The sequence below is a fragment of the Canis lupus genome, chromosome 19 (genome assembly GCF_048164855.1).
Source record: "Canis lupus baileyi chromosome 19, mCanLup2.hap1, whole genome shotgun sequence".
Taxonomy (NCBI): Eukaryota; Metazoa; Chordata; class Mammalia; order Carnivora; family Canidae; genus Canis; species Canis lupus.
The window spans coordinates 38,694,054-38,707,808 of record NC_132856.1 but is presented as its reverse complement, the minus strand read 5'-3'; the positions used below and the strand labels follow the sequence as shown (position 1 = coordinate 38,707,808).

At 41.4% G+C, this 13,755-nt stretch overlaps 1 protein-coding gene across 16 annotated transcripts in view; it reads right to left on the bottom strand.

Moving 5' to 3' along the window:
- Nucleotides 1-11,395, bottom strand: part of NEK4 (NIMA related kinase 4) — a 34,921-nt gene extending 23,526 nt beyond the window's left edge. For 12 of the 16 annotated variants that reach the window (XR_012011960.1, XR_012011959.1, XM_072785969.1 and 9 more), the window contains exons 1-7: nucleotides 11,104-11,395; nucleotides 9,020-9,286; nucleotides 7,679-7,876; nucleotides 7,391-7,498; nucleotides 5,778-5,932; nucleotides 4,236-4,377; nucleotides 1,371-1,775 (exon numbers count right to left, since the gene is read on the bottom strand). Coding sequence is in view for 14 of the 16 variants with exons in the window: in XM_072785969.1 (XP_072642070.1) it covers nucleotides 1,371-1,775; nucleotides 4,236-4,377; nucleotides 5,778-5,932; nucleotides 7,391-7,498; nucleotides 7,679-7,876; nucleotides 9,020-9,286; nucleotides 11,104-11,196 (1,368 nt within the window). In the remaining 2 variants the exon portion in view is untranslated. The remainder of the gene's footprint in view (nucleotides 1-1,370; nucleotides 1,776-4,235; nucleotides 4,378-5,777; nucleotides 5,933-7,390; nucleotides 7,499-7,678; nucleotides 7,877-9,019; nucleotides 9,287-11,103) is intronic. The other 4 variants (XM_072785977.1, XM_072785978.1, XM_072785981.1 and 1 more) reach the window with 4 other exon arrangements.
- Nucleotides 11,396-13,755: the final 2,360 nt, after the last annotated feature.

The following is a 13,755-nucleotide window of genomic DNA, read 5'->3' as shown; positions in this document are numbered from 1 at the left end:
ATTGCCACAGCCACCCCAATCTTCAGCAACCACCACGCTGATCAATCAGCAGCCATCAACACTGAGGCAAGACCTTCCACCACCAGCAAACAGATTATGACTTGCTGAAAGCTCATACAATGGTTAGATCATAGTGTAAATGTAACTTTTACATCCACTGGTTAAATTTGACACCCTTTAATGCAATATTCGTTCTATTTACGGTGATCTGGAATTAAACTGGCAATATCTCTGAGGTAAGGTATGCCTGTACATGAAATGCTCATTATAGGCAAATCCATACAGACAATGGTTGCCAGGGGCTGGGGCCAGGAGCAACGGACAGTGACTATTATAAGAAACACACTATTTTTTTTTTGAGGTTATGGAAATGTTCTGGAATTAGACAAGGATGACTGTACAATTCTACAAATGTACTAAAAACCAATGAGTCGGTACTTTAACCATTAGATAAATAAACAGAAAAAATGAAACAAGTAAACCTGAATATAATTTGAGAGCCAGGCAGAACAAGCAGGACACATACAGATTTATCCATAAAGTACTAAGAATTCCAGTGTGCAAAGAAAGCTTAAGACTTCAATCCAATGACTTTAAATGACAAAAGCATTATACCTGGACTTTCCCGTAAGAATAAAAATTTAAAACATTTGAATATAAGTGTATTAGTTTTTATATATCTACATAAAAGATATCAAATATGAAAATATATTTAATATATAAAATTTGAATACTTTAACACAGACTATAAAAATAATTAAGATACATCTTAAATATATTTTTAGAATATTTTCCATATAAAAATCAAAAGTTCACCAAACGTTCTGGCTTTCTCTCTAATCCTCAGCCATTGCCATGCTTCATCTAACTCGGGCTTCTTTCCAAGTTCAAGTAGAAGTTAACCATTAAATTTACTCAGAATAGTCTCTTAGTATCAAAATCCTTTTGCCACTTTCTTTTTGCCTCTTCCTTCCCCTTTGGTTCCAACACATAAAATACTTTTTTTCTATTCCTTAAGAAATCAGATCAATCACTAACTTGCCAAGCGCAAGAAGAAATGTGATGTTACCTACTTGGTGGAATTCCATACCCATCCATGGTGGAGGCCTAAGAAAGAGTGACAAATAAATGGGAAAAAAACATACAAATAGCATGCTTCCACCAAATACCCTATGCCAGGGCATAACGCATCTAAGAATTCTGTGAGTCCTATTCTTTAGTTTCTGTAATGCTTAAGCTGGTACACAAAATAACTGATTTTCCTAAAATGCCAACTAGAACACAATAAACAACACAACTCACATCTTTGTGACTACACTTTCCATTTCTCTCTCTCTCTCTGAAACCAGCACCTCATGCATATCACTCACCTGGTCTTTTGGCTTTTGGTCTTTGTTTAGGGGCTGCAGAGGTCTCGCTGGGTCACTCCTTTCCCCAGTGACATCATTAGAGAACCATGCGGGAATTACGTTTCTGGGTTGAGCGCTGGGCTCAGTGCCATCCTGCAGCTTCTCCTTCACTTGAGAAATACTGCATTTACCTTCTAGCTCATTAGAGGTGTCTAAGTGTCTTGGCTGATTCTCCCGAACTAAGCCATCACTCAATGAATCCCTTCTTTCTGCAGGTAGGATGTCAATATTCACTTTACTGATTGTGGCTAGTGATTCTGAGGTATCGCTCACGTCTGGTTTGCAGTTGTGGCCTTTCAGGCTTGCTGGTGTCTTCAAGGGGTCAATGACTATGGGTTTCTCCTGGGACAAACATTTGTCTTCACCCTGGTGAAAATATGCTTCCAAGTTATTACAGCATTCCTCATACCACATAAAATAACTCAAAAAAGGTACAGCAAGTTCCTTAGAAAGTTAAACATAGAATCACTATATAACCCAGAAATCTCATTTCTAGGTAAATATCCCAAAGAACTGAGAGTAGGGACTCAAACAGATATCTGCTCACCAATGTTTACAGCAGCGTTATTCACACTGGCCAAAAGATGGAACAACCAACATGTCCATTAGCAGATAAAGAGATAAACAAAATATTATACACACATAACAATGGAATATTACTCAGTCATGAAAAGGAATGAAGTACTGACACATGCTACAATATGGATGAATCGTAAAAACATGATAAAATAAGCCAGACACAAAAGCACAAATATTGTATGATTCTATTCATCTAGAATAGGTAAACTCATAGATACAGAAAGTAGATTAGAGGTCCCAGTGGGCCTGGGAACAGAAGGAATGGGGAACTATTGTTTAATGAGTACAGTTTGCTTGGAGTAATGAAAAGGATTTGGAAGATAGTGGTAATGGTTACACAATATTGTGAGTGTAGTTAAGGCCACTAAATTGTAGGCTTAGAGGTGTTTCAAAATGGTAAGTTCTGGGATGCCTGGGTGGCATGGTTAGGTAAGAGTCCAACTCTTGGTTTTGGCTCAGGTTGTGATCTCAAGGTCATGGGATCGAGCCACGCAATGGACTCTGCACTCAGCGTGAAGTCTGCTTGAGATTTTCTCTCCCTCTGCCCCTTCCTGCTCATGTCCTCTCTCTCTCTCTCTCTAATAATCTTTTACAAAAATGGCAAATTCTATGTCATGTTTATTTCACCACAATAAACATAAATTTAAAAATTTAAAAATGAATCAACAACCTAAATATAAGGGGATCCCTGGATGGCTCAGCAGTTTAGCGCCTGCCTTTGGCCCAGGGCGTGACCCTGGAGTCCCGGGATCGAGTCCCGCGTCGGGCTCCCTGCATGGAGGCTGCTTCTCCCTCTGCCTGTTTCTCTGCCTCTCTCTATCATGAATAAATAAATAAAATCTTAAAAAAAAAACTAAATAAAAGAGATAAAATTATAAAACTCCTAAAACACAGGCATACACTGTCATGAGCTTGGATTTAACAAGAAATTCTTAGATATGACACCAAAAGTACAAGCAACATAAGAAAAAACATAAACCAGGCTTCCTCAAAATTAAAAACTTTTGTGTATAAAGGGATATTATCAAGAAAGTGACAGGCCAATCTATAGCATGGGAAGAAATATTTGTAAATCATGTATCTGATAAGGATCCAGTGCCCATAATACAGAAAGAACTCTTAGAACTCAACAACAAAAATACAAAAAACCCAATTAAAAAATGGGCAAAGTGCTTACTAGGCATTTCTCAAGAGAAGGAATACAAATGGCCAAGAAGCTTGTGGGAAGATGCTCTGTCATTAGTCATTAGTCATTAGGGAAACGCAACTCAAAACTACACTGAGATACCACTTCACATGCACTAGGACGGTTAGAATCAGAAAAGTAGAAAATCACAAGGTTTAGTGGAGTTGTGAAGAAACTGGAACTCTTGTGCATTGCTGCACGCAGTAAAAACATGCAGTAAAAGTAAAACGCAACCACTATGGAAAGCAGTGTGCTGGTTCCTCAGAAAGTAAATATAGAACTACCATATAGCACAGCAATTGCACTTCTAGTTATATACCCAAAAGAACTGAAAACAGGGACTCAAAGACTTGTACCCAAATGTTCATGTCAACAGCCAAAAGGCAAAAACAATTCAATATCCAACAATGAATGAATGGATAAGCAAACTGTGGTACATACATACAGTGGAATATTACTCAGACATAAAAATAGATGGAGTACTGATACATGCTACCTAGAAAACATCACGCTCAGTAAAAGAAGCCAGACACGAGGGGTTACATATTATATGATTTCATTTTTATGAAATACTCGGAATAGGCAAATCCATAGAGACAGAATACACACACTGGTGGTTTCCAGGGGCCAGATGGAGGAGGGAATAAGGATGATTACTTAATGGGTCTGGGATTTCCTTTTGGGGTGATGTGGAATGTTTTGAAACTAGACAGAGGTGGTGGTTGCACAACACTGTGAATGCACTAAATGTAATTAATGGTTCACTAGAAAGTGATTAACTTCATGTTATATAACCTGCTTAGATAACTTACTGTTTGTTGGTTTTTAAAGATTTTATTTATTTGAGTGAGCAAGAGAACACAAGCAGGGAGAGCAGCAGAGGGACAGGGAGAAGCAGGCTCCCTGCTGAGCAAGGAGCCCCACTTGGGGCTCAATCCCAGCACCCTGGGATCATGACCTAAGCCGAAGGCAGACACTTACACAGCCGAGCCACCCAGGAGCCCCAATAACCTATCGTTTTAATAGTTTCTAAAATATATACCCTTTAAAAAGAAACATACCATTACATATGTCTTGGAGCCCTCAGAAGACTGTGGCTGGAGGGGAACTACTTTATGACTCGATTCAGCATTTCCAGAGACCACTGGGGCAACAGGCTTCGATTTAGAGTCACTGCTTTTAATATTACTTTTGGATGTTTTTCTTTATGGGGAAGGAAAAAAATTATTATCAGTATAGTGAAGATTAAAGGTTTTTACATATATAAGGAAATATGTGTATGTAGTACAAAAACTGCCCCATTTAGAAGAGTCATCTAAAAACCAGAGGGCATTCAGCAAAATACTTGACCAGTACTCTTCAAAATTAATCAAGGTCATGAAAAACAAAGAAGGTGAGAAACTGTCACAGACACAAGTTGACTAAGGAGACAAGAGGACTAAATGCAATATGGAATCCTGAATTGGATCCTGGAACAGAAAAAGGGTGTTAGTAGAAATACTGGTGTCTATAAATACAAGATTATTCACCATCAGAAATCTATGAGAAACTACCTCATGTATGGAATTTTCAAGTTTCACATAACTATACTACAACTGCTTTGCCAAGTTTGAGGGTAAGAAGGACAGGTGTGCTCAGCCTGGCCTTGCAGAATAAAAATGTACAGGATTAATATCTCCGACTCTTTTAAATCTTTTTTTTTTTAAAGATTTATGTATGTATGTATGTGTTCTCAGAGAGAGAACACAAACACAAACAGGGGGAGGGGCAGAGGGAGAGAGAGAGAAGCAGGCTCCTTGCTGAGTAGGGAGCCTGAAGTGAAACCACGATCCTGAGATTATGACCTGAGCTGAAGCAGATGCTATCTGACTAAGCCACCCAAGCACCCCTCCCTAACTCTTATAGTGTGACATTTCTACACCTACTAGCCCTCTGGAGAATTTAATGGGAGCACAAGACTAGTGCTGCTGAAGGCCAAAGGTCTGTTTGTATCAAACAGACAATGTAAATAAAGTGGTGGTTTTTCTTTATCCCCTGGGGCCTCTCTAGTATTGCTCTCAAAACATGTCACAAGGCAGAGACTGTGACTCTCACATACAACAGACTTCTTAGATAATCTCGTTTTCATATGGTTTCTTAAACATATATCCTTTTGAAAGAATCATACATGATATATCTTGGAACCCTGAGGAATGTTAAAGTGATTCTCTAAATGATTTTCTAGATTTTTGATTTTAGCAATTAAGTAAATCTCAACATATGCCCTAATCATGCAATTTTCCTTCATGTTTAAAAAAACTCACCACAGGGGTGCCTGGGTGGCTCAGTTGGTTAAGTATCTGACTCTTGAATTTCAGCTCAGGCTACGGTCTCAGGGTTGTGAGATCAAGCCCTGCATCAGGCGCTGCACTAGGTATGGAGCCTGCTTAAGATTCTCTCTCCTCTGCCCCTGCTCCTCCTCCCTTCTCTCTCTCTCTCTCTCTCTCAAAAATAAATAAATAAATAAATATAACCTCACCATAAATTCTTACATATGAAAATTATAGAAGCTACCTTCTTGTATTCATTTGTTTAGCCACCTATTTGCAAGGGAAGTATCTTACGCCTTTGTGGCCTCCAAAAACAAAGAGATTTGGTGCTTTATGTAAGGCTGCCTCAGGATGCTCCTCACAGAGGGTCTTTCTTCAGGCCTCTTGCTCAGCATTGTTCTTATCAGTTCTGATAGCTCTGGGCTATAATCTTTTGGCATTGGTGGCAGCTACAAAGAGAAATAATATGATTATGACTATGGTCTTAGAGAGCACAGTATAAGGAAAAAGTAAAGATTTCCCAATATTTCTTTAAAGTCATTATCCACAGGGCAACCCTCTCGGGGTCCCCTCCCTCTTCAGAAGCTTTGTACTATCGCTCAACAAACTTTGCTTTGTGGCCCATCAAAAAAAAAAATTTTTTTTTAAAGTCATTATCCACAGAAGCAGAAAAGAGCCAGTATACAGGAAGTTTACTAGTATCCTGGTCATGGCAGCACGTTGTGAGACTATAAAAGTATATTTTTCAAACCAGCAGTCCCATTTGAGGACTCTCTCCTTCAGAAATAAGAACATGAGTTCCTAAAGACTTATGTACCAGGATATTCACTGCAGCATTGTTCTTGCAGCAGTAAACAACTGGAAACTTAAATGTCTATCCAGAACATAGCTTATGGTACACCCTTCTAATAAACTGCTAGGCAGCTTCTTAAAATATGAGACAGGTACTGACCTCAAAAGATGTCCTCATATATTAACTTCAAAGAACAAGTTGTATACCAGTATGTACTGCCTGATTCCATTTCAGTTACTCTTTTAAAAGTGCCTGTGTGTATATGTGCATATATACACACAGACTGAGGTATATTTATAGACAGGAAAATGCTAAGAAGGCTGTGCACAAAATTTTTAGCAATGGTGGATCTCCAGAAGATAGAAAAGAATAGAAGGAGAGGGGAATTTCACTCCTTTCTTGTTTGATTCTATAAGTAGTAGAATTAGGGGCACATTTTACTTTTTTTGTGTTTTTCAATATTTTGAAATTAAAATGAAAGTGAGTCGTGGCATAATATTGAAATCTGTAGATGGTTTACAGCTTTAAAACTTAATAGTGTGTGGAGGACAACTAGCCTCATGGAAGTAACATATAAAGGTGGTCACTTTGGTGCCTATGTCGTACACATTGCTTTCTGCAGTTTTTAATTGGCTATTTGTAATTGTGATGACTATCAAAGGAGCAACATCTCAAAGAGTAGGCTCATTTTATTTTTGTTTTTTATTATTATTTTACATTGTTGCAAAGTGCCTTACAATCACCAGGTACTAAGCAAGCTGGGAATGAAATGGGTACTCTGCCCAGAGTGGACTAATTTCAGATGGGGCTAATTTAACCATAGCTGCTTAGGAGCTAATATCCTCTCAGGGCACCAGCACATCCTGTGGTTACAAGGTGGTAGTTTTCAAAAAGCCAATTCTTCAGAACCGTTAAGCCACTCTTACAAATTAATATTAAAATACGATCAACCCCCTCCTCTTTCTAGTTCAACCACCCCATAGAAAGGACCTTCCATTCTTACCTATCCATCCAATATCAATGATTTTATTTTTGCCAATAGCTACTTACAATGCTACATCAGATTAATCTTGCTTCTAATATTAAAAACAATCAGTTCCAGAATATTCTTTACCTTTCCTTCAATAATCCGATAAACTAAAGAATTCATGTCTTTTGCATTGAAAGCATGCTTCAGGGTAGCCATTTCATAAACACAGCATCCCAGAGCCCAAACATCCGACTAGAAAAGGAAAATAGTAAATAGTCAAATGTCAGAATACCTTACTGACAAAACAAAATAGAAAATATTTTCCTTAAGCCAATTCACAGAGTATTCCTCTGATTTTCTATCTGATGGGTTCTGAAGTTACAAATTCTGTCCTAGAGAAAAAGTGAGCTGGAATACACAGCCCAATCCTACCTTATAGTTGTAAGGTTTGTTTGAAAACAATTCAGGGCTCATGTAGTAGGGTGTGCCGATGAGAGTGTTAGCCATGTCACCATTGTTCTCTAACACTCGTGCAATTCCTAGGTCACCTACTTTGATGATATTTGTTCTTGTTAGGAAGACATTTTGAGTTTTCAGATCTCGATGAAGGATATGTTTTTCATGTAAATACTGAGGAAAAAATAAAACTTCATTAAATATAAATATACTTATCTACTTACTTATTCCTGACTTCTTACATTATCATCAACAATTGCAGGAGTTGGGAAGACTGAGTGGCTCAATGGCTGAGCGTCTGCCTTTGGCTCAGGGTGTGATCCTGGAATCTCAGGAATCAAGTCCCACATTGGGCTCCCCACAAGGAGCCTGCTTCTCTCTCTGCCTATCTCTGCCTCTCTGTGTCTCTCATGAATAAATAAATAAAATCTTAAAAAAAAAAAAAAACCAATTGCAAGAGTTAAAGAGTCTCAGTCACCTAAATAACAAAATGCTACTATCTTATCATCTCTAAATAAAAAGTCTGATTTATAACTTTCCAAAGCAAGAAATTAAGTTCCACACATTAATTTGCCCAGTATCCTTCAAAACTGTCCCCTGGTACTTTGAAAATTTTACCATATAAATTTAGCATTAAATGGATCCAGCTAACAATATGCTTACAAACTCCCACTGAAGGGAGAAGGACAACTCACACAGGGTCAGATGCACATTCTCCTCAGACTCATGAAATCTTTAGCTTAATAATATTCTCAAATATAACAAGATCACTTTTATTTAGACAGAGTATCTTAAAATTTAAACACGGTCAATCTATTCTGGACAAATCTGCCCAGTTCCAGAGTGGTATTTTTTAAACAGTCTCAAGTTTGAATATGTGTACATTCCAACACAGGCATGTTTTGTGTTTCCACTCTCTCTGCCACAGGAGAGTTAAAGCCCATATCCCCACAATTTAAGCATATTAATTAGCCCAACCACTTAGTGTATGATATAGCTGACCAGCTGATAACAAACATGGTCAATTTTTGCTCTTTGTCGACTCAGGACTCTTAAAATTGATTTTGCTATAAATATTAAATGAACAGAAACTGGCATCCCCTGCAAACTGAAATCCATGTTTACTTCAAAATAGACATCATTTATTCAGAAACACTAATGCTACAGCAAGAGGGGCTGGGTCTACTTCATGAATGGATTTTTTTTTTAAACACATTTTTTTTTCATGTAAGCATTTGAGGAAGCATTTTCCTAAAATTCACCTGCCATCCCCCTGTCACCTTGGAGCAAGTGGAATGCTGTGAGTCTGGACAGTACCTGCAGAGCCATGGCGATCTGAACAAACCATTCCACCACCTGACTCTCAGGCAGAAGCTGCCCCTTCCGTTCTTTGAGCTTTCGGTACAGATCACCTCCTTCGCAGAAGCCCATGACAATGTACAGCAGACCGTCCCCTCCCTCCCACGACTCCTTGTAGGTGACAATATTAGGGTGCTTCAACTGAGACAAAAGCTGAGCTTCCTGTTCAGCAGCTCGCCGCTCTCGGCTGGAGGCATTTCGGAGGTTCAGCTTTTTGATGACATACTATAGAAAAAACACATGATTTTTCAACGTGCAAATAAGCATACAGTTTAAAGGTTCGGAATTTTTAAGGGTTCTCCTGACTATTCTCAAAACCAACCTCCTGGAGCCTACCAAATAACCTACTCATTTTGTTATTCACAAAACTGGAGAAGAGATTTGCTATAATTTACTGATAGTTTCAACAGGTTAGATTTAGGCTGAAGGGCCACAATCAATTTACTATACTTTCCATCTACAGTATACAATTCCATTAATGGCTAAAAAATGAGTCCATATTAGCATACAACTGGATAGACCACTAAACCAGTGGTAAAGATTCCTTCAACTCTAAATTCCCCCTACAAAGTTTTAGAATATATGGTTTGAAAATACATCTGTAGACAGAATGGGTCCATAGATTGCATTAGACATTCAAAGGGATCCATGGCCTAATAAGGTTAAAAATCACTGATTGTCAACATTAAAAATTATTCCCACTTCAAAAAAGGTCAGTATCCTTTGACACCTAATACACTGCCCCACCACCAATTAACGGTCCATACAATTCATTAATCAACAAGCATATATATAAATGTGCTTTGTAAACTACTGCTCAAATGTGAGGGGCTATTATTACCACCTTGTTACAATTAATACCCCACCATCTACTCAAAAAAATCCATCTCATCCCCTTATTGTTACTGAATAAATCTCTTATTTGACTGAGCTTGTGTTCTAGGCAGAGCTACCTGCACCGAACACCAGGCACAAGAGGCTAGAGGGCCTTATACTTGGAGAAACATCTTTCAGCTTGCCCGGGGCACTGCCACCGTCCCCCCGGTGTAATTATTAATAGTGCCTCCAGTTTCTAGGGGATTCCTGGGTGGCTCAGGGGTTTAGTGCCACCTTTGGCCCAGGGCCTGATCCTGGAGTCCCGGGATTGAGTCCCATGTAGGGATCCCAGCATGGAGCCTGCTTCTCCCTCAGCCTGTGTCTCTGCCTCTCTCTCTCTCTCTCTCTCTCTCTCTCTCTCTATGTCTATAATCAGTCAATCAATCAATCAATCAATCTTTTAAAAAAAAATAGTGCCTCCAGTTTCTAAATTGTCCCAGTTTGGATCATAACATTATATGGTCACACTTCTTATAAATCACTTTAAAGAACTGGGTCATTACCCTGAGGGTCATAGGATAAAGTGCTTGGAAGAAAGGAGTGACAACATTAGCTCTAACTTTTAGAAGAATCAATGAGATGGCAATGAAAGTGATGAAGAGCAAGCCATGAGGCAGGAAGGATCCTGGAGGCCAAGTCCTGGATTGGGGGTGGTACCAGTGGAGATAAAGAGGCCTGCTGGCTTCTTGGATAGATGAATGCGGGTGGGGTGGGGGGTGTAGTGTGTGTCCAGAATGACCCCGGGGCATGTCCAGCCTAGGCATGTGGATGGTTGGTGGTGCTAATCACTGACACGCAGACCCTGAAAGCTTTGGCGGGAAGGTGATGGGCCGAGGTTTAAGGGAGTCCGCAGGTCAGACCCTGTGTGAAGGGGGCCCTTCACACAAAGAGTAATACCTGCCAGGCGCTGTGTTGGGTCGTGGGAATGAACCAGCTCACGGCATTGTCAAGAGTGGGGAAGGCGTGTAGACCAAGCCCAACAGTTAATGCCGTAAAGGTATTACAGGGAGTTTGGGGCGCGTCTTACAGTACGGTCTGGCCTACTCTCGGTGGTATGGGCGGCTTCCCTGAAGAAGTGACATCCGAGGTGTGTCCCCTTCAGGCCACCCGGGGCCTAGCCTGCGGACGGCGGCCCTCCACCCGCTGCGGGCCCCAACCCCGCCGACCTGCCTGCCGTCCCGCCGGTGCCTCACGAGCGTCACCTCCCCGTAGCTGCCCCTGCCCACGACTCGCAGGTAGCAGTAGGCGGCCAGGGGCATATTCCCGGCGCCGGCCCAAAGCTGAGATGCGGCGACAGCGGCGGCCAGAGTCGCGGGCCGTGGCGGGACACCGCGCTCATGCCCAAGGGGCCGCGGTGCCGGCCGCCGCTGAGACTGTCGGGCCCCGACCGGAGCGCGGAGGCTGGGCCCACAGCAACGCCGCTGCCATAGCGATCCCGGCCAGCGCCGCACCGCGCATGCTCCCGCCGCCCGGAAGCACCCGCCACCGAGCCTCAGCGCCGGGCGGCCAGAGGGGTTCCGCCGGCCGGGAGGACCCGCCATAGAGTCCAGGCTCGCCGCGGCCAGAGCGGCTCAGTTCCCCCACCGGGAACTTCCGGTGGCCGGGACAATGAAATCCCGGAAGCTTGATTCCACGTATTGATCTAAGCGCTTTGGAAGTATTGGTCATTCATTGTACAAGCCGTTTTATTGGCCGTGCGCCTACCGTGTGCCGGGCCGACAACGTCCCTCTCCTCCTGAGTCTCCCGTTCTGATGGAGGGATGACAGACTCGATTCCACAAGTAACGTCACACAACGGTTAATGTGTGCATCTAGGAATCCAGCTTATTTGCATGCATTTCAAAAACAACCCAAGGGCAGCCCCGGTGGCGCAGCGGTTTAGCGCCTGCCTGCAGCCCGGGGTGTGATCCTGGAGACCCGGGATCGAGTCCCGCGTCCCGCTCCCTGCATGGAGCCTGCTTCTCCCTCTGCCTGTGTCTCTGCCTCTGTGTGTGTGTGTTGTGTCTCTCATGAATAAATAAATAAAATATTAAAAACAAACAAAAACAACTCAAGATATCCGTACCCTTCACCCCTAACCGCTTCAGCTTGCGCATTAAATGCAAAGAAGAACTCTCATCATTATCCAAACCAAAAACTCTCATCATCCCAACCAAAGAACTCTCATCATCATCACCCCAACAACTCTCATCATCATCCCAACCAAAGAACTCTCATCATCATCATCCCAACCAAAGAATTCTCTCATCATTATCCCAAGAACTCTCATCATCATCCAACCCCCTTGCACTGTAACTTGATCAGATTCTGGCACGGTTTAACAGCTGAATGTAGTGTCTGTCAGAGGACCCTCCTTAAAAGACCCGTGTGTGAAAGTTCAAAGCTGCCCAGAGAATTTGTTGTTTGATCCAACTGACATTTCCCTGTTCTTTTCTAGAGCATTTGCCTAAACTCCCTTTGTCCCAATCAAATAAATACATGTGTGTCTCCTGTGACACTGGAGCTTCTTTCTCAAGGACTTGGAATCCATCCCCCTTGCAATGGAACATTTTGCTACATCCAAGAACCAATTTTTGCCCAGTTGGGGGCAATATCGCCCCTGTTTGTTGAGAATGGGGAAGTTTAAAGAATAGAAATTCAACCAAGTAAATGTGAAGATCTACATGACTCCATTAAGCCATTTGTGAATAGAGCTGCATCGTATTTAGCAAGTAGAGAGATACTCTAAGGGGTTATTCAAGATGGAAAAGTTTTTACTGGAAGGAAGATAGAAGAAGGAAGTGATTACTGCAAGAAAAGAGAGAGAGAAGAAATAGCTTTCAGTTACTCCTGAAAGTTTCAGGCCAGGGCATCTTCTTTTTTTTGGGGGGGTGGGTGTAGAAAGTGGCAGGGATTTTAATTGTACAGATTATCTCACTAGTGCTGATCAGGAAATTTCAGGTTGACCATTAGAAGGTCACATTCTTGGGTTTGGTTGAAACTGTAATAAAGTCTGGGTTTGATGTTTGGGGGGCCTGGGTGAGGGGGTATATGACTCCATCTGGGGCTTGTTGTTTCATTTTTAATAATACTATTGCCCCCAGAAAGTTAATTCATGCTTTTTCCCAGTTAATCCCCACTTCCTTCTTAGAGACAAGAACATTAGCTCCTTTAATCCTTCTATCCACCCTGTGAGACTGGTACTATTATCATCCTCATTTTACAGTTAAGAAAATCAAATCTTTGGGAAGTTAAGAAACTCCTGCTAATGGAGAGAATAAATTGGAGTCAACATTGCTAACAGGGTTATTTAAGGAGCCAGGGGGACATTGAGGATGTTGAGGAAGTAGAGCCTATGCATGTCTTCTCTCTGAAATTCTCAGAATTTTTGCTAAATTCCGCTAAAAGCCAAGGCATCTGCTACGTGGTAAAATGGACATGAATGGACTTTCTGCCTAACACTAGCCCTGGCAATCAATCCCATATAGATTAGCGTAACTAAAGCTATATCAGCACCAATAACATTTTGTTCAAAGCAACTTATGTAAATGCTCTCTTTCTTCCTTAAAAACTCTAAACTCCTCTGTCTCTCCAGAGCTTGTTTTTGATTTTGGTGGAATCTGTGTCTCTCGGATTGCATTCCCTAAGACCCCAAATAAATGCACATGTTTTATTTTGCAGCTTGCAATTTTGTCTTTCATTGGTCAACACCAAAACAACGTTCTGGAAGGCTTATGGCTTGCTCACTCCTAAAACCCCTGTAGTTACTTGGCTCCAAGTATTGGAAAATTGGGAAAAAGTCTCTGTGGTTGAAGCTGAGCGACCCCAGGGAGGCGTGG